The sequence below is a fragment of the Passer domesticus genome, chromosome 3 (assembly GCF_036417665.1).
Source record: "Passer domesticus isolate bPasDom1 chromosome 3, bPasDom1.hap1, whole genome shotgun sequence".
NCBI lineage: Eukaryota > Metazoa > Chordata > Aves > Passeriformes > Passeridae > Passer > Passer domesticus.
Genome location: NC_087476.1, coordinates 279,163 through 304,987, shown reverse-complemented (window position 1 = coordinate 304,987; position 25,825 = coordinate 279,163). Strand labels below are relative to the sequence as shown.

The 25,825-nt window shown below is 66.9% G+C and overlaps 2 protein-coding genes and 1 non-coding gene across 7 annotated transcripts; all 3 read left to right on the top strand.

The window, feature by feature from the left end:
* The first annotated feature begins 1,341 nt into the window (after window positions 1–1,341).
* On the top strand, window positions 1,342–1,505 carry LOC135298278 (U1 spliceosomal RNA). The gene has a single exon (XR_010360277.1). It is a non-coding gene; the product is annotated as a U1 spliceosomal RNA (small nuclear RNA).
* A 267-nt stretch (window positions 1,506–1,772) lies between these two features.
* CAD (carbamoyl-phosphate synthetase 2, aspartate transcarbamylase, and dihydroorotase) lies at window positions 1,773–16,415 on the top strand. Of its 3 annotated transcripts, none has more exons than XM_064411390.1 (45): window positions 1,773–1,948; window positions 2,127–2,266; window positions 3,116–3,245; window positions 3,440–3,582; window positions 3,689–3,830; window positions 4,317–4,488; window positions 4,560–4,745; window positions 4,810–4,922; window positions 5,022–5,167; window positions 5,253–5,384; window positions 5,608–5,841; window positions 5,923–6,144; window positions 6,460–6,648; window positions 6,868–6,992; window positions 7,070–7,203; window positions 7,277–7,389; window positions 7,482–7,732; window positions 7,807–8,053; window positions 8,592–8,690; window positions 8,783–9,007; window positions 9,082–9,264; window positions 9,357–9,575; window positions 9,658–9,825; window positions 9,896–10,078; window positions 10,150–10,254; window positions 10,374–10,622; window positions 10,807–10,888; window positions 11,063–11,229; window positions 11,345–11,509; window positions 11,583–11,714; window positions 11,792–11,993; window positions 12,070–12,260; window positions 12,328–12,468; window positions 12,576–12,671; window positions 12,753–12,879; window positions 12,978–13,025; window positions 13,485–13,529; window positions 13,632–13,786; window positions 13,870–13,944; window positions 14,045–14,257; window positions 14,438–14,563; window positions 14,659–14,814; window positions 14,891–14,992; window positions 15,076–15,170; window positions 16,277–16,415. In XM_064411390.1, exons 1-45 carry the CDS (start codon window positions 1,867–1,869, stop codon window positions 16,377–16,379), a joined length of 6,753 nt encoding a protein of 2,250 aa, XP_064267460.1. In that variant the 5' UTR covers window positions 1,773–1,866; the 3' UTR covers window positions 16,380–16,415. The 3 variants fall into 3 exon arrangements, with proteins under 3 accessions (XP_064267460.1, XP_064267459.1, XP_064267461.1); XM_064411389.1 differs by having other exon boundaries at window positions 12,741–12,879; XM_064411391.1 differs by lacking the exon at window positions 12,978–13,025 and having other exon boundaries at window positions 12,741–12,879.
* On the top strand, window positions 16,405–24,365 carry MPV17 (mitochondrial inner membrane protein MPV17). 3 transcript variants are annotated; one of them, XM_064411394.1, is made up of 7 exons: window positions 16,405–16,536; window positions 21,249–21,364; window positions 21,718–21,810; window positions 22,030–22,125; window positions 23,533–23,565; window positions 23,698–23,750; window positions 23,825–24,365. In XM_064411394.1, the coding sequence occupies exons 1-7, from the start codon at window positions 16,464–16,466 to the stop codon at window positions 23,892–23,894; spliced, it is 534 nt and encodes a 177-aa protein (XP_064267464.1). In that variant the 5' UTR covers window positions 16,405–16,463; the 3' UTR covers window positions 23,895–24,365. The 3 variants fall into 3 exon arrangements, with proteins under 3 accessions (XP_064267464.1, XP_064267465.1, XP_064267463.1); XM_064411395.1 differs by lacking the exon at window positions 22,030–22,125; XM_064411393.1 differs by lacking the exons at window positions 23,533–23,565; window positions 23,698–23,750; window positions 23,825–24,365 and adding an exon at window positions 22,923–23,526.
* Window positions 24,366–25,825: the final 1,460 nt, after the last annotated feature.

Genomic DNA, 25,825 nt, shown 5'->3' with positions numbered 1-25,825 from the left:
ATTCCAGTCTGTCTTGAGCTCTAGGAAACTTTCTCCTTGAATGATGGTCAGAGTCAGTGCTCCCCTGGGGGTCAGGGCACCCCGGAGCAGACAGAGAAATATTCCCGGTGCCCTGGGTTTCCACAATCCCCAGGGAGACAAGGAGGGGCAATGGGAGACCCGGGCTGCAGTGATGGGGGGCCCTGAGCCCCCGGGCACCAGGGACCCCTGAGCTCCTGGGCACCAGGGACCCCTGAGCTCCTGGGCACCAGGGACCCCTGAGCCCCCGGGCACCAGGGACCCCTGAGCCCCCAGGGACCCCTGAGCTGCAGCCCCCGGGGAATCAGGGTGCTCGGGGTCGCCCTGCCCCAGCAGCTGAGCACAGCACCGGCCCCGCCAAGGAGAGCGTGGAAATGGTTTTGTGATTCGTGTCAGCTGGCGATGGAATCAGCAAACGCTCCTGCCTGCTGTGTTGAAAGCCGACGTGTTCCCTGGGATCGCTACAAAGAACGGGTTTGGAACTTTGTGACCGAACAGCCAAATAAAGCACTGAACAAAAAACCAGAAGTATGGGAGAGTAAAGAGATGAGGCAGCAAAACGATTGATGCTTAGAATAAAATAGAGGAATCTGTGGTTAAGCTAAGGGATATTGCAACAAAGCAATTAAATGCTTATGTATAATGAAAAGCTTGATGCACTGGTACCAGAGGACAATTCTGTAGCAGACACGGTGAAATGCCTCTCTCCAGACGAGCACAAGGAGGAGAGGAAGCCAAGGACCACCTGGAGAGATTATGAAATTGCTGATCCCGATTTATTGATCCTTGCTGATTGGGACTAACCAAGCACACTGGAAAATGCTTTGTAGGCTTAAAACCAGGATATGCACTGTGGTGAGCGTGTGAGTGGTGTGCACCGTGAGCGGAGCGGTGACTCCCCGGCCGCCCTGCGCTGCTTTCGTTACAATAAAAGAAATAAAAACAGCATTCGGTTTGATATCGAAATGTCACATCGAGAGGCAGCGCCGGCGCCGTCCCGGTGACCGTCCCGCGGGCCCGGCGGGCACGGGGACCGGCAGTCCCGGCCGGGCGGGGCCAGCCCGGGCCCGGTAACGGCGCCGCCCCGGCGGGGGCGTGTCCATGCAAATCAAGTCCCGCCGCGCGGCATGCCGGGGCCTGTCCCGCGCCTGTCCCGCGCCCGGCCCGCGCTGGCCTGGCTTGTCCGCGGGCTTGGCGCGGGCCGGGCCGTGCGGGCCGGGCCTGAGGCGCGGGGCCGGGCGGGAGCGGGGCCGGGGCGGCGCTGGCCGTGTGGTGGCGAGGCGTGCGGCGGGCGGGGCCCGGGGGCGGCGCGGCGGGGCAGGCATACTTACCTGGCAGGGGAGACACCATGATCAGGCAGGTGGTTTTCCCAGGGCGAGGCTCATCCCTTGCACTCCGGGTGTGCTGACCCCTGCGATTTCCCCAAATGCGGGAAACTCGACTGCATAATTTGTGGTAGTGGGGGACTGCGTTCGCGCTCTCCCCTGGTCTATGGGTGCCAAAAACAGACTAAACTTACAGAACCAGCAGTTATCTACAATAGCTGTACTTGCTCGGTTTTGCTTGTCCCGGGGCAGTTATCCCGGTCCAGCACCGCGAGTTCCCTGTCCGCCCTGTGCCCAGCCTGGCTCCGCCGGGGCTCCGGTGCTCGCCGCCGCCAGCATCTCCCGCCGGGCCCCGCTCGGTGCCGCCCGCGGAGCCCCGGGCCGGTGCTCCAGGTGCCGCGGTCCCGCCCCGGGGGCGGTGCCGGCGCCGCCCCGCCCCGGATCCTCCCGCCGCCGCCGCTGCCGCCGGGCGCGCGCTCCCGCTCGGTGACCGCGGCGGGCCCGGAGCGCACGTGGCGGCGCCATGGCCCGGCTGGTGCTGCAGGACGGCTCGGTGCTGCCCGGCCGCCCCTTCGGGGCCGTCGGGGCCGCGGCGGGGGAAGTCGGTGAGTGTGTCCGGGGGCCGGGCCGGGCCGGGATGCCGTGGGGCGGCGCGGGAAGGAGCGGGAACGGCAGGGGCAGGATCCGGGCCGGGGGCTCCCGCCGCTCGGGGCGCTCCGTGGGGCTGCCCGGGGCCGGGGTCGGCCCGGCCGTGCCCCCCATCACCCCGTGCCCTCCCCGCAGTGTTCCAGACGGGCATGGTGGGGTACCCCGAGGCCCTCACCGACCCCTCCTACAAGGCGCAGATCCTGGTGCTTACCTACCCGCTGGTCGGTAACTACGGCGTGCCCCGCGACGAGCCCGACGCCTTCGGCCTCAGCAGGGTGAGCGGGGGCACCGCGGGACCGGCAGGGCGGCACGAGGTGCCAGGGCAGCACGAGGTGCCAGGGCGGCACGAGGTGCCAGGGCACAGCGAGTGGCACATGGTGGCACGGAGAGGTTTGGCTGCGACGCTGCAGGGCCACAGTGGGGTCTGGCGTGGTGAGGAGCGGGGCTGGGCAGGGGCAGACCCCGGAGCGCTGGGATCGGGGTGCCCGGGCAGTCCCTGGGTGTGGGCTGTGCGTTTCCTCGGCACGGCTCTGTGGCACGGTGGGAATCTGGACCCCCGTGACAAGGCCGGGCTGGGGCTGGGCAGAGGGGCTGCTCGGGGCCCCAGCCCCCTCCCAGCCCCTTGGCCTCCACGCCGTCTGTCCCGGGGCAGAGTCCAGCCCTGCTGCGGCCGTGCCCTGCCGGCTCCCCGCGCCCCCCCTGGGGTCTCGCTGATAGCAGCCCTCTCCGGGCCGGTGCTGTGGGTCTCTGCTGTGCCCTGTGCCCCTGGGAGCCGTGCCCTGATCCCATGGCACGGGACACACCGGCGTGGCTGGTGGCAGGGGTGCTTTCCCGTCGGCTTGGTCTGTGCTGCAGCTGTGCCACGCTGAGGGCTCCCGTGGCATGGGCTGTGTGGGCAGTGGGCTGCAGTCCAGCAGCGCTGTGGGGGCCTGGACACCCCGTTCTGGGGCTCCCTGATCTAAGGCTCAGCCTCGCTGTGATGGGGGTGGGACGAGGTGGGGACAAGTGGCAGCCCAGCACCGGGAGGGCTGGTCCTGTGCTGTGGGAATGGGGCCTGTGTTCCATGGGGTTTCTCCTGGGCTGGAGACCCTCTGCCTTGCCCTGCTCACCCTCTGTCCCCCCAGTGGTTTGAGTCCAGCAAGATCCACGTGGCCGCACTGGTGGTGGGCGAGTGCTCAGAGACCCCCAGCCACTGGAGCGCATCCCAGTCCCTGGACCAGTGGCTGAAGGAGCAGAACATCCCCGGGCTGGAAGGTGGGACTGGGGGGACAGCAGAGTGGCGTGGGGGCTGTGGGTCTGCGAGCTCTGAAACCAGACCCCTCTCTGCTGAATTTTGCCCACCTGGGGCTTGACCCTCTGCTGGATTTTGGGGCGATGGTGCTGCTGGGGCGCAGGGTGCTGCTGGGGTGGGCTGGGGCCATGGGCTGTGTCTCACTGCCCGCTTGCAGGGGTGGACACCCGGGCGCTGACAAAGAAGATCCGCGAGAAGGGGACGCTGCTGGGGAAGCTGGTGCCGGATGGGACCCCCGAGGACAGCCTCTCCTTTGAGGACCCCAACACCAAGCACCTGGTGCAGGAGGTGTCGCTGAAGGTGTGCTGGGAGTCTGAGCGGGGCTGGGGCGGCAGAGGGGCTGTGCAGCCCCTCGCTGTGGGGGCTGGCCCCAGCAGAGCCGGGTGATGCGCTCCCCTCCCCACAGGCACCGCGGGTGTTCAACCCGGGCGGGTCCCTGCGTGTCACGGCCCTCGACTGCGGCCTGAAGAACAACCAGATACGCTGCCTGTGCAGGCGGGGTGCTGCTGTCACTGTGGTGCCCTGGGACCACCCGCTGGACCCTGCAGGTGAGGTGGCAGTGGTCGGGGACAGTCTGGGGTCCCACCAGGCGGCTGGGTATGGCACTGCCTGCGTGTTTGGTGCTGGGGACAGCAGGCACCTGTGTCCTGCTCAGTGCTGTGGGGTGGGGAGCCTTGGTGCCATCATTCCTGGGGGCTCTGGGGCTCAGCCCTCAGTGTGGCACCACAGGAGCAGGGCTCGGGATGCCTTGCTGTGGTTGGCATGGGGGACCCTGGACTGTGGTATTGGTGTGGCTCAGGGTGGGGGGCACCATGGGGGACTGGCAGGGCCTTGCTGCCATCTGAACGGGTGTTGTGGGGTCAGAACACCTTGGTTGTAACCCTGCTGGGGTGTTGGGGGAGCTGCAGGCTCAGGGTGCTTCTCTGCTGGTAGCCAGGAGTGGTGGCTGTGAGCCTGTGGGGACCTTGGGGACCCCTCTGTAATGTTGAGGGGCTGGGGGGCCCCACTCTGACCCTGCTGTTCTCTTGACACAGACTTTGACGGGCTGTTCATCAGCAATGGCCCTGGGGACCCACTGCTCTGCCAGGAGACAGTGTCCAACCTGTGCCAGCTGCTGGACGCACCCCAGCCCAAGCCCATTTTTGGCATCTGCCTGGGCCACCAGCTGCTCGCCCTGGCCCTCGGCGCCCGTACCTACAAGATGAAGTGAGTGGGGGTCCAGGGGCACCGCGGGGGTCCCGGCTGCTGGGGCTGCCTGACGGCTGTGCCGCCCCCAGGTACGGGAACCGGGGGCACAACCAGCCGTGCCTGCACGAGGACACGCGGCGCTGCTTCATCACGGCGCAGAACCACGGCTTCGCGGTGCAGGCGGGCAGCCTCCCGCCCGGCTGGCTGCCGCTCTTCACCAACGCCAACGACGGCTCCAACGAGGGCCTCGTCCACCAGCACAAGCCCTTCTTCAGGTGGGCCCGGGGCTGCGGGGGGGCTGCGGGCTGTGGGGTGTGCCCTGCCTGACCCCCTCCACAGTGTGCAGTTCCACCCCGAGCACTGCGCCGGCCCCACGGACCTGGAGGGTCTCTTTGATGTCTTCGTGGAGGTGGCACGGGACCTGCGGGATGGGCACGGCAGCGCCCAGACAGGTGGGTGTGAGTGTGAGGGACAGCCAGGACACGGGCCAAGGGCTGCAGGACGGGGCTGTGCGTGGGGTGCCCTGTCCCCAGCGTGCCGCATCCCCCCAGTGCGGGAGCGCCTGCAGCAGTGGCTGACCTACAGCAAGGCACCAGCGGGGGACGTGGATGCAGCCCGGCCCCGCAAGGTGCTGATCCTGGGCTCCGGTGGCCTTTCCATTGGGCAGGCAGGCGAGTTCGATTACTCGGGGTCACAGGTGAGTGCCAACCCCAGGGCAGGGTGGGTGGTAGTGGCCACAGGGGCCCAGGGCCATCAGAAGTGACTCCTCTGCTCCCCACGAGGCCATCAAAGCGCTGAAGGAGGAGAACATCCAGACGGTGCTGATCAACCCCAACATCGCCACAGTGCAGACCTCCAAGGGACTGGCAGACAAGGTGTACTTCCTGCCCATCACCCCTGAGTACGTCACCCAGGTGAGCGCCGCAGGATGCTGGCTGGGAGAGGGTGGGAACACAGGGAGGGCAGAGCTGGAGGATGAGTGTGGGGCTGGGCTGGAGGGTGTCCTGGAGCCTGGTGCGTGTAGGGCTGGACGTTGGGCTGGTGGTTGGAAGGGACTTGAGGGGCAGCACAGGGGAGGAGGCAGCTGGAGAGCACAGGACCCACCATGGTTTCTGTCCCGCCGCCCCGTGCCCCCAGGTGATCCGGAACGAGCGGCCTGATGGGGTGCTGCTGACCTTCGGGGGGCAGACAGCCCTCAACTGCGGCGTGGAGCTGACCAAGGCGGGGGTTCTGGAGCGCTACCGCGTGCGCGTGCTGGGCACCCCCGTTGCCTCCATCGAGATGACGGAGGATCGCAAGGTTTTCGCCGAGAAGATGGAGGAGATCGGGGAGCACGTGGCGCCCAGCGAGGCTGCTGCCTCCCTGGAGCAGGTCTGGGGCGGGCTGGGGGCTGTGGGGCAGGGCAGGGTCCTCTCCTTCCTGTTCCCACAGTGACCCCGTTGCTCCCTGCAGGCGCAGGCTGCAGCTGAGCGCTTGGGGTACCCGGTGCTGGTGCGCTCTGCCTACGCCCTGGGCGGGCTGGGCTCTGGCTTCGCCAACAGCCGGGAGGAGCTGGTGGCTCTGGTGAGCCAGGCCTTCACCCACACCTCCCAGGTGCTGGTGGACAAGTCCCTGAAAGGCTGGAAGGAGATTGAGTACGAGGTGGTGCGGGATGCCTACAACAACTGCATCACGGTACGGCATGGAGGGAGGCCCCTGGGCTGCTGCAGAGGGATGGACATGGGGCAGGGCCTGGGGGCTCTGCTGCACCTTGTCCCCAGGGAGGGCTCCCCAGTGCCTCTGGTGGTGCTGGCACAGCTGCTGTGTGCCATTGGGGGCTGCACCCTGTGAACCAGAGCCCTGCTCCCCTATGCTGGGGTGTCCACCCCAGCTGTCCACCCCGTGGAACACCCCGTGTATTCCAGTCCTGACTGGGCAGGGGAGGATGGGGTGGGAACTGGGAGGAATGCCCATGGACAGCACGTGGAGCAGTGACCCCCCTGCTGCCAGGTGTGCAACATGGAGAACCTGGACCCGCTGGGGATCCACACGGGCGAGTCCATTGTGGTGGCGCCCAGCCAGACCCTCAATGACATCGAGTACTTCATGCTGAGGCGCACAGCCATCAAGGTGGTGCAGCACCTGGGCATCGTGGGCGAGTGCAACATCCAGTTTGCCCTCAACCCCGAGTCAGAGCAGGTACTTGCAGCCCCTGTGGGTTCTGGTTCCCTCTTGTGATCCCCAGCCAGCCTCGCCCTGGGGGATCTGGGTCCTGCCCCAGCTGTCACACGAGGCTGTGCTGCAGCAGGCCCTCGTGCTGCGGCATCTCTGGGACGCCGTGGGTCTGGCCGTGCCACCATGTCACTGGCTTGGCCTGTTCCACGGCACCTGCTGACCCTGCCCACCTGCTGCCCACAGTACTACATCATCGAGATGAACGCCCGGCTCTCCCGCAGCTCGGCCCTGGCCAGCAAGGCCACTGGCTACCCGCTGGCCTATGTGGCTGCCAAACTTGCCTTGGGCATCCCCCTGCCCCTCCTCAGGTGAGGAACCGCCACAGTGTGGGACAGGGTGCTGCCTGGTGGGCCAGCCCCAGCTGCTGACCCTGTCCCCTCCTCAGGAACTCCGTCACCAACTCCACCACGGCCAGCTTTGAGCCCAGCCTGGACTACTGTGTGGTGAAGATCCCGCGCTGGGACCTCAGCAAGTTCCTGCGCGTCAGCACCAAGATTGGCAGCTCCATGAAGAGCGTGGGTGAGCGCAGGGGGACGGCACTGGTGGGGCACGTGGCGGGCACGGGATTGTCCATTCACCCCACCTTCTGCAGGGGAGGTGATGGCCATTGGGAGGAACTTTGAGGAGGCGTTCCAGAAGGCTCTGAGGATGGTGGACGAGAACTGTGTGGGCTTTGATCACACGGTGAAGCCGGTCTCAGACATGGTGAGCACTGGGTGTCTGTGCTGGCTGTGCCATCCTGGGGGGAGAGGTGGCCACCTGCCTCCCTCGGCCACACTCAGCCCTTGGCCTGGCAGGAGCTGGAGACGCCCACGGACAAGCGGATCTTTGTGCTGGCGGCGGCGCTGCGGGCCGGCTACTCCATCGAGCGGCTCTACGAGCTGACCAAGATTGACCGCTGGTTCCTGCACAAGATGAAGAACATCACGGACCACGCGGTGCTGCTGGAGTCGTACCGCGGCCGGCAGGGCACCATGCCGCCCGCCGTGCTCAAGCGCGCCAAGCAGCTCGGCTTCTCCGACAAGCAGGTGGCCCAGGCCGTGCTCAGGTGAGACAGGGAGGGAACAGGACAGCCCTGCTGTGCTCCCTGCCTGGTCCTGGCGCTCACCCAGCTCTGTGCAGCACCGAGCTGGCCGTGCGGAAGATGCGGCGCGACCTGAAGATCCTGCCAGTGGTGAAGCAGATCGACACGGTGGCAGCAGAGTGGCCAGCCCAAACCAACTACCTGTACCTGACCTACAACGGCTCCGAGCACGACCTGGCCTTCCGCGAGCCCCACGTCATGGTCATCGGCTCCGGCGTCTACCGCATCGGCAGCAGCGTCGAGTTTGACTGGTGTGCTGTGGGCTGCATCCAGGAGCTCCGCAAGGTCAGCCGGGCCCTGAAATACCCAATCCTCTGCCGGGCTGTTGGGGTCCACTCCGGCTAGCTATGGACCCTTGCCCACGCGATATTTCATAGAGAGAGGTAAAAGATTGAGAAGCGCTCTCCTCCACATGGGAAATGTCCTTTATTCCAAGACACACATCATGTGGACAAACCCATGGGAGAAAGAGAGCATTCCCTGGGGGATGGGGACAGAGGGAGAGGTCCACAGCCAATGGGATGCCAGTGAGGAGTGGTGAGGGGAGGGGAGAGACCACCAGGGGGTACTGGGGTGGGTGAGGGAAAGACCATGTGATGGGGGAAAGAGCTAACAAAGCATGTGATATAACATAAGCTATACAGTGCAATATAAAACTATTCTGTGCAAATTCCCAATCAGCCAGTGCAAGAGAACAACTAAAACTAGTGCACCACAACAGGGCCCCAGCACCCTGTGGAGTGAGGGGTGGGTGTTCCTGGTCAGAGGAGGAGGCTGGGTAGGGGTTGGGGGCTCTGGGCTCACCTTGTCCCACCCCCAATAGATGGGCTTCAAGACAATCATGGTGAACTACAACCCCGAGACAGTGAGCACTGATTATGACATGTGTGATCGCCTCTACTTCGACGAGATTTCCTTTGAGGTGAGGGGGCTGGGGCCCTGACAGCTGCGGGGCTGGGTGAGGGCTGCCACGGCTCCGTCCCAGCCCTTCCCCTGGCCTGCATGGTGCTGCAGGTGGTGATGGACATCTACGAGCTGGAGAACCCCGAGGGTGTGATCCTGTCCATGGGCGGGCAGCTGCCCAACAACATCGCCATGGCCCTGCACCGGCAGCAGTGCCGCATCCTGGGCACCTCCCCGGAGGCCATCGACTCCGCCGAGAACCGCTTCAAGTTCTCCCGCCTGCTCGACTCCATCGGCATCAGCCAGCCCCTCTGGAAGGAGCTCTCCAACATGGAGGTGGGGCCCGGCGAAGAGGAGAGGGCTGCCCCAGGGTGGCTGTCTGTGCACGCTGAGCTCCGTCTCTCCCGCAGTCAGCCAAGCACTTCTGCTGCAAGGTGGGCTACCCCTGTGTCGTGCGCCCGTCCTACGTGCTCAGCGGGGCTGCCATGAACGTGGCCTACTCGGACAGCGACCTGGAGAAGTTCCTGAGCAACGCTGTGGCCGTGTCCAAGGAGCAGCCTGTTGTCATCTCCAAGTTCATCCAGGAGGCCAAGGTCCATCCAGGAGGCTGCTCCAGCCCTGGGATGCCCCTGAAAGCCCCGGCCGCCAGCCCTGGGGCAGGCTGTGACCTTGTTCCCGCTCACAGGAGATCGACGTGGACGCGGTGGCCAGTGACGGGGTGGTGGTGGCCATCGCCATCTCGGAGCACGTGGAGAACGCTGGGGTGCACTCGGGTGACGCCACGCTGGTGACCCCCCCGCAGGACATCACCCCCAAGACACTGGAGCGCATCAAGGCCATTGTCCACGCCATTGGGCAGGAGCTGCAGGTCACAGGGCCCTTCAACCTGCAGCTCATCGCCAAGGTACCGGGCACTGGGGACTGCACGGCCAGGGGAGAACAGCCCACGTCCCCAGCCCTGCCTCATCCTGTCCCCTCTCTCCTAGGATGACCAGCTGAAGGTCATAGAGTGCAATGTTCGTGTCTCCCGCTCCTTCCCCTTCGTCTCCAAGACCCTGGGCGTGGACTTGGTGGCTCTGGCCAGCCAGGTGATCATGGGTGAGGATGTGGAGCCCGTGGGGCTGATGACAGGCACAGGCATCGTTGGTGTCAAGGTGAGTGGGGGCCATGGGGCCAGGCTGGGGTGCAGGGCCAGGCAGCCCCTGAGCCTCCCCTCGCCCCCAGGTGCCCCAGTTCTCCTTCTCACGCCTGGCGGGCGCTGACGTGGTGCTGGGTGTGGAGATGACCAGCACGGGCGAGGTTGCCTGCTTTGGGGAGAACCGCTGCGAGGCGTACCTGAAGGCCATGCTCAGCACCGGCTTCAAGATCCCCAAGAAGAACATTCTGCTGACCATCGGCAGCTACAAGGTACGTGGGGTCAAACTGCTGCGAGGCCGGGCTCCCTCTCTGCCCTCTGACCGGCCCCTGGCTCGTTCCAGAACAAGAGTGAGCTGCTGCCCACGGTGCGCACGCTGGAGAGCCTCGGCTACAACCTGTATGCCAGCCTTGGCACCGCCGACTTCTACACCGAGCACGGCATCAAGGTCAGGGCTGGGGGCCTGCGGGGCCGGGGCTGGGGTTCTGCAGGGCCGGGGCTGGGGTTCTGTGGGGCCAGGGTCACTCCCGGGGTGTTGCAGGGCCCTGACGGGGTCACTGCCTGCAGGTGAAGGCTGTGGACTGGCACTTCGAGGAGGCAGACAGCAGCGAGGCTGGTGCCCGGGAGACCCAGCGCAGCATCCTGGACTACCTGGCCGAGAACCACTTTGAGATGGTCATCAACCTCTCCATGCGCAACTCGGGGGGCCGCCGGCTCTCCTCCTTTGTCACCAAGGGCTACCGCACCCGGCGCCTGGCTGTCGACTACTCCGTGCCCCTCATCATCGACATCAAGTGCACAAAGCTCTTCGTAGAGGTGGGCTTGGGCACCATGGGTGCAGGGAAAGGGAGCAAAGCAGGGTTGCCAAGTCCTGCTGTGGGTGCTGCGGGGCAGGCTCTGTGTGTGGGTGTCACTGTGCAGAGGTTGTTTTTGGGGACCCATCATCACCCTGCCTCTGCTCCTGACCCTGGGTCCTGCCTCATGGCTGCTCTTTCTGCAGGCACTAGGCCAGATTGGGGCAGCCCCCCCACTGAAGATGCACGTGGACTGCATGACGTCCCAGAAGCTCATCCGTCTGCCAGGTGGGTGTTCAGTGGCCCCAGGGCACAGCACAGAACGGGGACAGGGCTGAGAGCCGGGCTGGGCACATCTGCAGGCACTGCAGAGCTGTTTCCATGCTGCACTGGCGGGATGGCCCTTGTCCCTCGTGTCCCCTGTGGCCAGCAGCTGCCAGTGCTGACGCTGACACTCCCCAGGCCTGATCGACGTCCACGTGCACCTCCGTGAGCCCGGTGGCACCCACAAGGAGGACTTTGCATCAGGCACAGCGGCCGCCCTGGCTGGGGGTGTCACTATGGTGTGTGCCATGCCCAACACCAGCCCTGCTGTCACCGATGCCACCTCGTTCGCCTTGGCACAGAAGGTGAGGAGCCGCTGCCAGCCTGGTGCTCACATCCCCTCCTGTGCCAGCCATGGTGGGCTTGGTGCTGGTGGCAGGACTGGTCCCACCACAGCACCCACGGCCTCTTGTCCTGCAGCTGGCTGAGGCTGGGGCCCGCTGCGATTTTGCTCTTTTCCTGGGGGCTTCCTTGGACAATGCTGGCACTCTGGGCCCCCTGGCTGGGGCAGCTGCCGGGCTCAAGATGTACCTGAACGACACCTTCTCCAGCCTGCGGATGGACAACGTGTTGCTGTGGATGGAGGTGAGCAGGAGGGCAGGGCTGGCACGGGGCAGGTTGCTCCTGGCTCCGGTGCCCACCAGCCCCGTTCCCGCAGCACCTGGAGCAGTGGCCGCGGCACCTGCCCATCGTGGCACACGCGGAGCGGCAGACGGTGGCCGCCGTGCTGATGGTGGCCCAGCTGTACCAGCGCCCTGTCCACATCTGCCATGTGGCCCGCCGGGAGGAGGTGAGCAGGGCGAGCCCTGGGTTCCGGGGGTGCAGCACGGGGCCCTGTGGGTTCCCCGCTAACCACGGCTGCCCCAGATCCTGCTCATCAAGGCGGCCAAGCAGAGGGGCATCCCGGTGACGTGCGAGGTGGCCCCGCACCACCTCTTCCTGAGCCAGGACGACCTGGGGCGCCTGGGCAAGGGCCGTGCGGCCGTGCGGCCGGAGCTGGGCACCCGCCAGGACGTGAAGGCGCTCTGGGAGAACATGGACATCATCGACTGCTTTGCCACTGACCACGGTCAGTCCCCAGGGATGGTGCCCGTGGGGCGGGGAAAGCGGTGGGGACAGCCGCGGTGACCAGCCCCGTCCTGTAGCTCCCCACACGCTGGAGGAGAAGCAGGGGCAGGAGCCTCCCCCTGGGTACCCTGGCCTGGAGACCATGCTGCCACTGCTGCTGACGGCCGTCTCCGAGGGGAGGCTCAGCGTGGAGGACATCATCCAGCGCCTCTATGAGAACCCTCGCAAGATCTTTGGGCTCCCAGCGCAGGAGGACACCTACGTGGAGGTGTGTCCGTGCCCACCCGCCCCAGTCCAGCCCCCACCCTTCTGCCTCTGACCCGCTGTGCTGGCAGGTGGACCTGGAGCAGGAATGGATCATCCCCAGCAGCACAGTCTTCTCCAAGGCCCGTTGGACCCCCTTTGAGGGCATGCAGGTCAAGGGCACAGTGCGGAGGGTAGTCCTGCGTGGGGAGGTTGCCTACATCGATGGGCAGGTAAGGTCCTGGCTCCTTTTCTTCCTGTGTTGAGGGTGCCCCCATCACAGAGGGGGTCTCCCAGTGCTGACCCCATTTCCCTAACCCCATCCCTGCCATCGCTGCAGGTGCTGGTGCCCCCTGGCTATGGACAGGATGTGAAGAAGTGGACCTCAGGAGCTGCACTGCTGCCACATGCTGCCCCCACCAAGGAGAGTGTGAAGGTACTGGGGTGTACAGAGCTGGCAGGGGGTCCCTCCCTGCCCCAGCTCCAGCGTGGTCTCTCGTTTCAGAGCCCTGAGCAGCCCCGGCGCGTGGCCGGTGACATGCTGCGTGGGCGAGCCGCCAGCCCGCGCCGGCCGGGCCCCGCGGGTGACGCACGCTTCCACCTCCCGCCCCGCATCCACCGCGCCTCGGACCCCGAGCTGCCAGGTAGGGGGGTGGGCGGGCAGCGGGCGCGCTGCCCGGGGGCCGGGCCTGGGACCGTGGGCGGGTGGCCCCGCTGACGCCAGCCCTTGTGTCCCGTTCAGCATTCCGGAGGCTGGGAGCCGCGCACCGCCCGGGCGCCCGAGGCACCGGTAATGTCGGGGGGCTCACTGCTGGCACTGACTGCAGCCCATGAGTGCATCCGCTCCCCCAGGTGCCCTGCAGGCCCCGGGCTGCCTGCGTGCCCCCCGTGGGCCCCTTCTGGCACCCAGCACCAGGACTGGGTGCTGTAGGGCAGGGCACGGCCGTGCCGCCCGCTCCCCTCCTGCCCCAGCCAGCATGGCACCTCGGGGACCCCTCACCCCAGTGTGAACTGGGGGTGGCCAGTGGGAATTGTGGGGTGCGCAGGGAGACGGTCACAGCACAGCGTGGGGCTTGGACTGCCTGTCTGGTTCACCATCACCCTGGTGTCACACCCATCTTGGTTTCACCTGGTGTGGCCAAGTGCCAGGAGGGCTGTGCCACACTGGCAGCACGCTGGGACGAGGGCAGGGCCTGGGGTGCTGTCTCTCCCCACACCCCTAACACCACTGCTCCCCTCTCCCACCCAGCTGAGGACACTCGTGAGAAGGGCAGCAGGAAGGCAGCGGAACCAGGTGAGTGCAGCAGGGGCCCACGGTGGGGATCCGGGGTTTGTGGCTGGTGGCTGGGCTCCTCAGGGCACCCCGTGGGCTGACCGGCTGCTCTCGGTGCCACAGATTCGGCGGTGGTCCAGGACAGCCACTTCCACCCGCTGGGCCCCGTCCCGCGCCAGACGTCCCCTCAGCGTGCCCCCCACTTCCAGACCTCCCCGCTGCTGCACCCCCTGGTCGGGCAGCACGTCCTCTCTGTGCGGCAGTTCTCCAAGGAGCAGGTGCCCTGCCGGGCAGGGGGCTGTGGGGGCTGTGGTGCTTCCTGTGCCCCCGAGCTGAGCCCTGGTGCCGCCTGTCCCCGCAGCTGTCCCACCTGTTCAACGTGGCGCACACCCTGCGCATGCTGGTGCAGAAGGAGCGGAGCCTGGACATCCTCAAGGTGAGCCGTGCCCAGAGCACACGCCTGCCCCGGCACCCCGAGGGAGCCCTGCACCAGGGGAGGTGCCAGGGCTCCCCGAGCTGACGGCCCGGCCCTGCAGGGGAAGGTGATGGCCAGCATGTTCTACGAGGTGAGCACGCGGACCAGCAGCTCCTTCGCGGCAGCCATGAGCCGGCTGGGCGGCTCCGTGCTCTCCTTCTCGGAGGCCACCTCCTCGGTGCAGAAGGGCGAGTCGCTGGCTGACTCCGTGCAGACCATGTGCTGCTACGCCGACGTGCTGGTGCTGCGGCACCCCCAGCCCGGCGCTGTCGAGGTGAGAGGGCTGAGGGAAGCTGCCTGCTCTTCTGGAGGCACCGGGGACTGCCCCAAGGGCAGGGAGGGTGACCTGCTCTGTGGGCAGGGACGTGGTCTCCCCTGGGCCGGGTGGGGCTGTGGGAGTTGTGGGAGTTGTGTCCTGCCTGCGCTCACCTGCCTGCCTTGCCGGTGCTCCCAGCTGGCCGCCCGGCACTGCCGCAAGCCGGTGATCAACGCCGGGGACGGGGTGGGCGAGCACCCCACGCAGGCACTGCTGGACATCTTCACCATCCGCGAGGAGCTGGGCACGGTCAACGGCATGACGGTGAGCTGTGGGGGCCGGGCAGCACGGCCGGGCGCTCAGGGGGCTCTGAGTGAGCCCTGAGGGGCCTGGGCAGGCCGGCTGACCGCTGTCCCCAGATCACCATGGTGGGTGACCTGAAGCACGGGCGCACGGTGCACTCCCTGGCCCGGCTGCTCACCCAGTACCGCGTCAACCTGCGCTACGTCACCCCGCCCGGGCTGCGCATGCCCCCCGACATCACCAGCTTCGTGGCCTCCAGGGGCATCCAGCAGGTGAGGAGCAGCGTGGGGGGCTGGCCCCACTCTCCTGGGCCCAGCCGTGCCCCCCAGCCTCACGGTGCTGCCGCAGGAGGAGTTTGGGAGCATCGAGGAGGCGCTGCCGGACACGGACGTGCTGTACATGACCCGCATCCAGAAGGAGCGCTTCCAGCGGGCCGAGGAGTACGAGGCTGTGAGTGAGGGAGCCTGGCTCCTGCTGCCCCGAGCGGGGCTGGGCGCTCCCTGCCCCGCTCAGGGCTCTGTGTGTCCCCTCAGTGCTTCGGGCAGTTCATCCTCACACCCCACATCATGACCCGCGCCAAGGAGAGGATGGTGGTGATGCACCCCCTGCCCCGTGTCAACGAGATCAGGTGGGAGGGGGAGCAGGGCTAGGGCAGCTGCAGGGTGCGGGGGGCTGCAGGGTGCGGGGGGCTGCAGGGTGCTGGGGGGCTGCAGGGTGCTGGGGGCTGCTGGGGGGCTGCAGGGTGCTGGGGGCTGCAGGGTGCTGGGGGGCTGCAGGGTGCTGGGGGCTGCAGGGTGCTGGGGGGGCTGCAGGGTGCTGGGGGGGCTGCTGGGGGGCTGCAGGGTGCTGGGGGCTGCAGGGTGCTGGGGGCTGCAGGGTGCTGGGGGGCTGCAGGGTGCTGGGGGCTGCAGGGTGCTGGGGGGGCTGCAGGGTGCTGGGGGGCTGCTGGGGGGCTGCAGGGTGCTGGGGGGGCTGCAGGGTGCTGGGGGGCTGGGGAGGTGTGGAGGGAGTGTCTGGGAGAACGGGTGTGAAATACACAGGGCAGAAGGGGGGTCCTCGGGGCATGGGGCTGTGGGAGGGCTCTGGGAGAGCTGGGACACTGGTGTCACTGGGGCACTGGGGTCGCTCGTTCGGGGTCCCGGTGCCCGTTCGGGTCCCGGTGCCCGCTGGGGTCCCGGTGCTCGTTAGGGTCCCCGGGTGGGCTCCGGGTCCCGGTGCCCGTTCGGGGTCCCGGTGCCCGTTGGGGTCCCAGTGCCCGTTGGGGTCCCGGTGCTCGTTCGGGTCCCGGTGCCCGTTCGGGTCCCGGTGCCCGCTGGGGTCCCGGTGCCAGTTCGGGTCCCGGTGCCCGTTCGGGTCCCGGTACTCGTTCGGGTCCCGGTGCCCGTTCGGGTCCCGGTGCTCGTTCGGGTCCCGGTGCCCGTTCGGGTCCCGGTGCCCGCTGGGGTCCCGGTGCCCGTTCGGGTCCCGGTGCTCGGTCGGGTCCCGGTGCCCGTTCGGGGTCCCGGTGCCCGTTCGGGTCCCGGTGCTCGGTCGGGTCCCGGTGCCCGTTCGGGTCCCGGTGCCCGCTGGGGTCCCGGTGCCCGTTCGGGTCCCGGTGCTCGGTCGGGTCCCGGTGCCCGTTCGGGGTCCCGGTGCCCGTTCGGGTCCCGGTGCTCGGTCGGGTCCCGGTGCCCGTTCGGGTCCCGGTGCTCGGTCGGGCCCCGGGGCGGCGCCGCTGATGACGTCACCCCGCAGCGTGGAGGTGGACTCGGACCCGCGCGCCGCGTACTTCCGGCAGGCGGAGAACGGCATGTACATGCGCATGGCGCTGCTGGCCACGGTGCTGGGCCGCTACTGACCAATAAACGCTGCCGGCCGCCACACGGCATCGCGCCGCGACACGCGTCACCGCGACACGTCACCGCGCCGCGACACGCGGGCCATGGCGGCGCTCTGGAGGGGCTGCGGGCGGCTGCTGGCGCGGCGGCCCGGGGCAAAGCAGGCGCTCACGGCCGGTAAGGGACGGGCCCGGGCCCCGCGGCCGCCGCCGCCTCGGGCCCCGGCCCTGCACACAGCCCCGCACACGGCTCCCGGAACACAGCCCTGCCCTGCTCTACCCTGCACACAGCCCTCCAAACACAGCCCCTGCCCCACGCGCAGCCCCCCGGGAGCACAGCTCTCCCCTGCCCTGCCCCACACACGGCCCCCCGAACACAGCCCTGCCCTGCCCTGTCCCGCTGGCACATAGCCTCTGCCCTGCCCTGCACACAGCCCCCCGAACACAGCTCTGCCCTGCCCTGCCCCGCATACAACCCCTGCCCTACCCTGCCCTGCCCCGCATACAGCCCCCCGGGAACACTGCCCTGCCCTGCCCCGCATACAGCCCTCCCAGAACACGGGCTCTGCCCTGCACACAGCTCCCCGGGCAGTCCCTGCCCGGCCCACAGCCCTGGGACACAGCCCTGCCCCACCCTGCACACAGCCCTGGGACACAGCCCTGCCCTGCCCTGCCCTGCCAGCACACAGCCCCGCTCCCCGGCACTCACACTGCCCCGGCACGAGCCCCTCCTGGCCACCCGTCCTTGTCACAGCCACGGGCACGAGCCCCTGCACTCCCACACGGCCCCTCACCCTGCTGTGCAGGCACTGCCACCGTGCAGGGGCCACGGCAGGGGCTGCCCCGTGCCTCAGGGGTCTGCCTGAGGGGGAGGAGGGGCTGCCATGCCCCGGGCTCAGCAGGGACCGTGTGTCACACCAGGGAGGGGCCCTGGCCTGCTCTGGGCTCAGGATATCTCTGTCAGGGCTCTGTGCTGGAGCTCCCAGCTAAGGAGATCTCTGTCAGGGCTCTGCTGGAGCTCCCAGCTCAGATCTCTGTCAGGGCTCTGCTGGAGCTCTGGCTCAGGAGATCTCTGTCAGGGCTCTGTGCTGGAGCTCCCAGCTAAGGAGATCTCTGTCAGGGCTCTGTGCTGGAGCTCCCAGCTAAGGAGATCTCTGTCAGGGCTCTGCTGGAGCTCCCAGCTCAGATCTCTGTCAGGGCTCTGCTGGAGCTCTGGCTCAGGAGATCTCTGTCAGGGCTCTGTGCTGGAGCTCCCAGCTCAGGAGATCTCTGTCAGGGCTCTGCTGGAGCTCCCAGCTCAGATCTGTGTCAGGGCTCTGCTGGAGCTCCCAGCTCAGGAGATCTCTGTCAGGGCTCTGTGCTGGAGCTCCCAGCTCAGATCTGTGTCAGGGCTCTGTGCTGGATTTCCCAGCTCAGATCTCTGTCAGGGCTCTGTGCTGGAACTCTGGGTTCAGATCTCTGTCAGGGCTCTGCTGGAGCTCCCAGCTCAGATCTCTGTCAGGGCTCTGCTGGAGCTCTGGCTCAGGAGATCTCTGTCAGGGCTCTGTGCTGGAGCCAGAGTGCTCGTGGGGACTGTAAGGAAGCTCACCCCTCACACCCAGCCCCGGGGGGCACTGTCCCAGGCCCCCTCAGCTGGAGGGGATGGATGCAGAGCTGCAGCACTGGGAATCCACACGGGCTCAGCTGTTCTGTGTTTGCTAGCACTCAGCAGGGAAGGCACAGAGGTGCTGCCTGAGAGGGCTCTGCACAGGGCATTGAATCTCCCACCACTGCTGCTGCTTGCAGAGCTGTGAGGTGCCATGAGTCTGCCCTGGGGTCGGCTCGTGGCTCTGCTGCTCCAAGGCTTTGTAGCCCAGAGACCCCAGGCAGCTCTGCCCCTCTGTGCTCCCTCCCCCAGCACACCTGAGGCTGTCTGGGTGGTGGGAGAGCGTGTCCTGCTTGTTCTGTGTGTTCTCAGGGCTGTGCAGTGCCCGTGCTGCACGGGTGGGTGGGAGCTGGGGGTCCCTGCGTGCTCCTTGCTGCAGCTCCCTGTCCCTGCCCTGCCCCTGCCCTCGTGCTCCCACTGCCCCAGGATGCTGGGAAAGCACAGCCCCGGCCTCGGGGGTGCCCTGCTGAGCTGGGGCTCCCCTCACGGTGCAGTCCCTGGCCCTCAGCCCCGGTGGCAGCGGGGGGGTGGCACGGTGCCCCCCTGCCTGGCTGCTGGGGCGCTGCCAGGCCGCTTAGCTGTTCCTGCTGTTATTTTTATCGGATGTCATGGAGTCTATTGCTGGCAGCACGTCCCCCTGTGCCTGGCAGCAGCCCAGTGTGGAGCTGGGGGGGCTGCCCAGGGCTGGCCCTGCCCGCCGTGGCCCCGGCTGGCTCCAGCCTCGGCTCTGCTCTGCCTGTTGCTGCTGCAGGGGGAGCTGCTGTGGCACTGCCCTGCCCTGCCCCAGGGCTCTGCCAGCCTGCAGGGCTGGGCACAGCCTCTGTGGGTGCTGGGCTGCTGCTGGTATGGCTCCACCAGCCCCGAAGTTTCTGCCCTGGGCTGGGCTCTCCCTGCTGGGCAGGTGCCCAGCTCCAGCCAGGGGGCACGAACGCTCCTGCTCTCCCCAGAGCTTCCACAAGTGACCCCATCGTGGCCAGGCTCAGCCCCTCACCTGCTGCCTGTGCCCTGTGCCAGGTCCATCCAGCCTCCAGCCCTGCCTCTCTTGCTGCTCCCAGGACCCCAGTGCTGCCAGCTGGGGCCAGGCCAGGGAGCTGCTGGCAGCTGGCCGTGCCCACTGTGCCCGGCCACGCTTGCTGGCCGAGCTGCAGTGCGAGGGCTCTGGGGTCAGGCAGGGCTCTGCCTCCTGCATCCTGGGCCCCGGGCCAGGCTGCCAGCAGGGCCTGGACACAGTGGGCAGTAGCACGTGCCTGCAGCCGTGACCCTGCTGTCCCTGTCTGCCTGTGGAGAGCAGTGCCCTGCTCCTGCCAAGGCAGTGCCATGGCCGTGAAGATGGTGGTGGTGCCCTACTTAGGTTTGGGCCCCATTCAGAGTCCTCTGGTCACAAGAGCATCAACCTGGGGGTCGGCTAGGTGCCCTGGACACAAGGTTTGGCTGGGATGAAGGCTCCAGCCCTGCACAGGAGCTGTGGCCAGGCTGTGCTGGTGGCACCCTGGGCAGGCACTGCTGCCAAAGTCACTGCACGGGGCTGGATGTGGCTGCATCCCCAGGCCCAGGAAGGGATGCACAGGCAGGTCTGTCCCTCCACACAGCCTCATCACTTCTGGGCACTGGGTGAGTAACAGCAGTGCCTGCTGTGTTCTCTGTGAGCGCCGTGCCCCTGCACCCAACTCCTGGCAGTGCAGCTCCAGGCAGTGCAGCTCCGGGCAGTGCAGCTCCAGCAGTGCAGCTGCAGGCAGTGCAGCTCCGGGCAGTGCAGCTCCAGCAGTGCAGCTCCTGGGAATGCAGCTCCGGGCAGTGCAGCTCCTGGGAATGCTGCTCCTGGGAATGCAGCTGCAGGCAGTGCAGCTCCTGGCAGTGCAGCTCCTGGGAATGCTGCTCCGGGCAGTGCAGCTTCAGCAGTGCAGCTGCAGGCAGTGCAGCTCCGGGCAGTGCAGCTCCAGCAGTGCAGCTCCTGGCAGTGCAGCTTCAGCAGTGCAGCTCCGGGCAGTGCAGCTTCAGCAGTGCAGCTCCGGGCAGTGCAGCTTCAGCAGTGCAGCTCCGGGCAGTGCAGCTCTGGGCAGTGCAGCTCCAGGCAGTGCAGCCGTGCAGGCAGCTGTGCTCTGGTGTGCTGGCCTGGAGTCAGTGCCTGCCTCCACCCCTGCCCGGTGCCGGTGTGGCCCGTGAGCTGGTGGGGCTGCTCTGCCATCATGGGGGGTGTGGGGTCTCTCGGGGCTGGGGAACAGACCCCCAGATCCTGGGGCTGGTCGGGGGTGCCAGATGGAGCCTGTGAAGCAGGCAGGGGTGCTGCTGGGAGTGCAGCAGCTCTGCGGGGCTGCAGAGCCTGGGCTGGCCCTGCTGGGGAGCTTCATGGCATGGTGGGGACAGGGAGCCGGGCCCTTGTCCATGAGGAACCCTGGCCGAGTCCCTGGGGCAGGGCTGGTACCGAGCTGCTCGTGGCTGGTGCCACAGCCCTGGGGCTGTCGGGACAGGGGCTGTGCCCGTCGGGCTGAGGGTTTGCTGGGCTCAGGGCTTCCCAGGATGGAGCAGAGTGGCAGCGGGGCTGGAGACCTGCCCAGGGAACGTCCCGGGGGAGAGGGGAGAGGGAGCAGGAGCCGCCGGGGCCGGGGGAGCAGCTGGAGGGGCAGCACTGGGCCAGCTGAGTTGCGTCGAAGGGGTCAGGGGTGTGGGATGGAGCAGGAGCTGCCAGAGACCCAGCCGGGCAGCACCCCGCCGGGGACACTGATCGAGAAACAGGGCCAGGAGCTGTGCCAGCAGCCAGCTGTGGCAAGGGGCTGGGGCAGCCGGGGCAGCGGGGAGCGCGTCCTGCCCATCCCGGCTGGTGGGGGATGCAGGCAGGGAGCTGGTCTCCAGGGAGGGGATCACAGTCGGCAGAGCCTGCCCGGTGTCCAGGGAGAGATTTGGGGGTGCTGTGGGAAAGGCTGCAGTGGAGATCATGGGCAGCAGCTGGGCAGGCTCTGCTCTGAGAGCACCGTGGAGCCTGGGGATGGGTGATGGGTCAGCCCCGTGTCTGGGTCACGGGGAGGAGGGGCAGCTGGGCACCGTTCACTCCAGAGACGCTGCAGTGAGAGCCCTGAGGCACTTGGCAGAGTGGGACCCGTGCCACGGGGTTTGGTGCAGGCCGTGGGGAGCTGCAGCTGGGGCAGAGCCACCAGGGCTGGGCAGGCTCAGGTGTTCTGGGGCAGGGGCCCAGCTGTGGGCAGGTCACACGGGGTCTGGCCTGCCTCAGTGGGCCGTGCTGGTTGCAGGGGCCCTCATGGGAGCTGGGGATGTGATTGCACAGCAGCTGGTGGAGCAGCGGGGGCTGCACGGGCACCACTGCCCCCGCACCCTGAAAATGATGGCCATTGGCTTCTGCTTTGTGGTGAGTGGGATAATGGGATAATGGGATAATGGGATGGGATGGGGTGGGGTGGGGTGGGGTGGGGTGGGGTGGGATGGGATGGGATGGGATGGGATGGGATGGGATGGGATGGGATGGGATGGGATGGGATGGGATGGCTCCTTCAGCAGGATGGGACTGTGACTTGGGCTATCCTGGTGCCACCTCCAGCAGCCATGGGCAGGGCCAGTTCCATGGAGCAGGAGCAGCATAGGACGAGCTTGTCTTTGTGGTCCAGAGCTGGAGCAGGGCCGTGTAACCTGCCCTGGAGGCCCCAGCCCTGACCCCTGTGACCAGTGAGGGCAGTGCTGCTCCTCACCCCCTGGCTCCTGCAGGGCCCTGTTGTGGGCAGCTGGTACAGGATCCTGGACTGGCTCATCCCAGGGAATACAAAAGTTGTGGCTGTGAAGAAGGTGATCCTGGACCAGGTTGGTGTGACGTGGGTGAGGGTGTTGTGTGGGACGGGGCAGTGGGACAGGACAGTCCCTGTGGCAGGTTTCCAGCCTGCTCTCAGAGCCCGGTGCCTGAGCTGGGCCCAGGCTCACTGCAGCAGAGGGCTGGTGGGCATTTTGGCAGAGGCTGCCCGTGGCCAGCCTGGCTCCAAGCAGCACAGGCTCCTCACATGGGCCGGGGCTCCTCTCCCGCAGGGGGGATTCGCTCCGTGCTTCCTTGGCTGCTTCCTGGCTGTCACAGGCGCCACCAACGGGCTGTCGCTGCAGGAGAACTGCTCCAAGATCCAGCAGGTGTGTGCTGCTGCTGCTGCCCTGGGCAGCTGTGGGCCCTGGCAGCTCCTCCCTGTGCCAGCCCTGATGGCTGCTCCTGTTTGTGCCCGTGCCCCGGCCTGGGACCCAGCGCCCTGGGCGTGTTGGGTGCCCAGTGCTGCCATCCAAGTACTGGTGCCAGGGCCAGTTCCTCTGGCACAGGTGTCCTGTGGGTGAGTGCTGGGGTCCCACCTGGGCCAGACACGGGTGCCACGGGCGTGCTGTCCAGCCCTGCTGCTGGCTGGGTCTCTGGAGCAATTACTGAGATGACTCCCATTAACAGTAATTGCTGGAAACCCGTGGGGACACTGAGTCAGCGTGTCCAGCGTGAGTCACTGGGGAGGGGGTGCCCACCTGCCACAGGATGAGGCACGCTGGGGTGGTCGTGTGGCTGCCAGCAGCGGCAACACCAGCCTCTCTCACTGATGCTGCCTGCAGTGCCTGTGAACAGCCCCGGCCTGGCTGGAGCTCTGCATGAGTGCCACCACCCAGGGTTCATTCCTCTGCATGGGGGCACCCAGCCTGCTACACCTGGACTGCCAGCACGTGCCCCTCACTCTGCCCCAGAGTGCAGGAAGGAGGTCCCGGGGCAGGATCACATCACCTCTGCTTCCCCCAGGCTCTGTGCAGGCCACAGCCAGAGCACGGGGTGCTCTGAGGCACCCTAAGGGCACACGTGAGCAGACCGTGGGCACGGGCAGCACTCCGAGCACTCCATCCATCTTCCTCTGCTGCCTCCTGACCAGCTGGTGCCATGGACCCTGCCTTGCCTTCCGCAGGGGATCCTGCCGTGGTTGGTGATCCGTGCGGGCTGTGGCTCCGGAGCCCTGGCCTGGAGGGGTGCTGGGCTGGGCTGGCAGCAGCGCTGGCAGCACCTTCCCCTGGCTTGGGGCGCATCCGCCTCTCCCCACGCAGAGGAAGCGTCAGCAGAGCATCCATCACCCCGTCCTGGGCTGCTGGCCAGCGCCACCAGGAGCCGGCCTGCTGGCTGAGTCACGGCCGGGCTGCACGGGGACTTGTCCTGCTGCCACGGCACAGGGATGTGACACGGCCCTGGCTGGGGCACGAGGACACGGCTGCACCTTGGGATCCCAGAGCAGTGGGCCCAGCTCAGCGCCCTTCTCCATTTCTGCCACGTGGTGCCCAGCAGGGGCCTGGGAGCACTGAGCTGGCAAGGGGCTCACAGCCCACACTGGGGGCCAAGCCCTGTGCCCGTGTGCCCTGGCTGTGGCACAGAGTGGGGATGGTTCTGGTCACCCTCTCCCTGCCTCCCTCGTGGCTGTGGGAGGGCATGGCCAGGGCTGCAGGGGCTCCGTGCCCAGCAGTGTGGAGCTGAGGACAGTGGCAAGGATGGGGACTCTGAGTGCTCACACCTCCTTTTTCTTCCAGGACTACATGGATGCCCTGATGACCAATTACTGTGTGAGTGCTGGCACATCTGTGTCCCTGTGCCCTCCTCCGTGGCTCTGTGGGACACCCTGAGGGCCAGGCAGGGGTGGGTGTGGGGAGGGGACCCTGGCAGGCTGCTCACCTCTCCTCCCCTTCTCTGCCCAGATCTGGCCGCCCGTGCAGATTGCGAACTTCTACTTCGTGCCTCTGCAGCACAGGTAGTGTTGTGGCCCTGGCGCCCAGTCCCTGCCCCCTGAGCTGGCAGTGCAGACCCTGTCCCCTCTGTCCCCAGGCTGGCTGTTGTCCAGTGTGTTGCCATCGTCTGGAACTGCTACCTGTCCTGGAAGGCGAATCGGATGTGAGGCAGGAGCCGTGTCCCGTGCCTGTGCCCAGCCTGTGCCCTGCCTGACCCTGAGCTGGCAGTGGGCACGCGTGGCATGGGCAGGCTGGACACGCAGGGGCCTGCAGCAGCCACCCCGCTCTTCTCTCAGGGGAGCACCAGCCCCTGTGGCCACAGCCCTTGCTGCTCCAGGGACAGGATGGTGCCAGGACAGCCTGGATCTGCTCTATCCGTGCTGTGCATGGTCTCCATCTGTGCCCAGCCATTTCTGAGCCCTGCACACAGGGTGCTCCTGCCCCGAGTGGCGCCCTGACCTCCCCCACGGCACATCCTGAGGGAAAAGAGGAGTGGGAATGGAGCAGGGCTGGCCCTGGGCTGGCTGTGCCCCGGGCACTGAGCTGGCGTCACTGCAGGGGATGCTCCTGCTGAGAACGGGGTTTGCTGTGGCTCTGCTGTGGACAGGCACAGCCTCAATAAACAGTGCTCTTCACTTCTGGTTCCCGTGGCCCTGGGGCTCGTGGCCCAGCATGCCCCAGGCCCTGAAGGGGCTGTTCCAGGGCAGCTGTTCTGTTCTGGATCAACAGGTCCCCTCTGCCTCATCTCAAGGCACCGAGCGTGGGCTGGGGACTGCAGCCTGCTGGGGTGGTGTGCCCCACGGGCTGGAGAGGGGAGGGGACTCTGGCAGAGGGTGGAAGGTGGTTTAGGGGGTCATCAGGGCCTACTGAAGCTGTTCCATGGGCTGTGATGGTGCCTCCACAGCTGCAGAGCACTGAAATGAGGTCGATGGAGCCCAAGTCCTGGTGCTGGGTGCAGAGTCCCCCCAGGGTCAGGGATTGCTTGATGCAGGGCTGTGCATCTGGGGAGGGCTCAGGAAGGCTTGGGGTAGGGCTGGGGCTGGGCCAGGGCCACAATCCACCTGTGCCATGTCTGATACAAGCCTGCCTGTCATGCCAGAGAGAAGCCCCAGGGAGCTGCCACTGCCTGCATGCTGCCCCTGGGACTGTGTCCATGCCCTGGGGATGTGTGTCCATGCCCTGGGGATGTGTGTCCATGCCCTGGGATGTGTGTCCATGCCCTGGGATGTGTGTCCATGCTCTGGGGATGTGTGTCCATGCCCTGGGATGTGTGTCCATGCCCTGGGATGTGTCCATGCTCTGGGGATGTGTGTCCATGCTCTGTGTGTCCATGCTCTGGGGATGTGTGTCCATGCTCTGGGGATGTGTGTCCATGCTCTGTGTGTCCATGCTCTGGGGATGTGTGTCCATGCTCTGGGGATATGTGTCCATGCTCTGTGTGTCCGTGCCCTGGGGATGTGTGTCCATGCTCTGGGGATGTGTGTCCATGCTCTGTGTGTCCATGCTCTGGGGATGTGTGGGATGTGTGTCCATGCTCACTCTACAGTGGCAGTGAGCACACGCAGTGTGCCACACACACATTGTCCAGCTCCCACAGTGTCCCTGCCCAGCACATCCCAGCCAGGGCTCCAAGTGGAGCTGGATCACCGGCTCGTTCCTCTCAGCTCTGTGAAGCCCTGGCCCCCTCACCTGTGCTACTGCAGCCCCACAGGGTGGACAGAGCCATCCCCATGCTGCAGCACCACCTGGGCTCTGCCAGTGTGGCCTTCATGAGGGTATTCACCATCCTCATCCTCCCCAGGGTCTGGCTCTGTGCTGACCCCGGCTTTGGGGCTGCTCCAGCCGGGTGGATTCAACCTGGAACACAGGAGGCAAATCCTGCACAGGCCTGGGGGGTGAGGCAGGGGAAGGAGGGCATGCAGCTGCAGCCCTCTCCCCCCCAGCACAGGACAGGGGCCGGGTGACGGGACCCTGCATGGATGGCACCAGAACCTGGGGGCTCGGGCTCTGTGGCTCCAGCTCTCTGCAGCCAGCAGGGTGGGCGCTGTGCATGGCAGGAATGTGCAGCTCTGAGCTGTTGAGCTCTCGCAGCTCCCTC

Coding starts and splice junctions, on each gene's coding strand:
- CAD (XM_064411389.1), top strand. CDS start 1,867: ATGGCCCGGCTGGTGCTGCAGGACGGCTCGGTGCTGCCCGGCCGCCCC. Junction 1,949..2,126: donor GGCCGCGGCGGGGGAAGTCG/GTGAGTGTGTCC, acceptor CCCTCCCCGCAG/TGTTCCAGACGGGCATGGTG. Junction 9,008..9,081: donor AGGAGCTCTCCAACATGGAG/GTGGGGCCCGGC, acceptor TCTCTCCCGCAG/TCAGCCAAGCACTTCTGCTG.
- MPV17 (XM_064411393.1), top strand. CDS start 16,464: ATGGCGGCGCTCTGGAGGGGCTGCGGGCGGCTGCTGGCGCGGCGGCCC. Junction 21,365..21,717: donor CCATTGGCTTCTGCTTTGTG/GTGAGTGGGATA, acceptor TGGCTCCTGCAG/GGCCCTGTTGTGGGCAGCTG. Junction 22,126..22,922: donor ACTGCTCCAAGATCCAGCAG/GTGTGTGCTGCT, acceptor TGCCTTCCGCAG/GGGATCCTGCCGTGGTTGGT.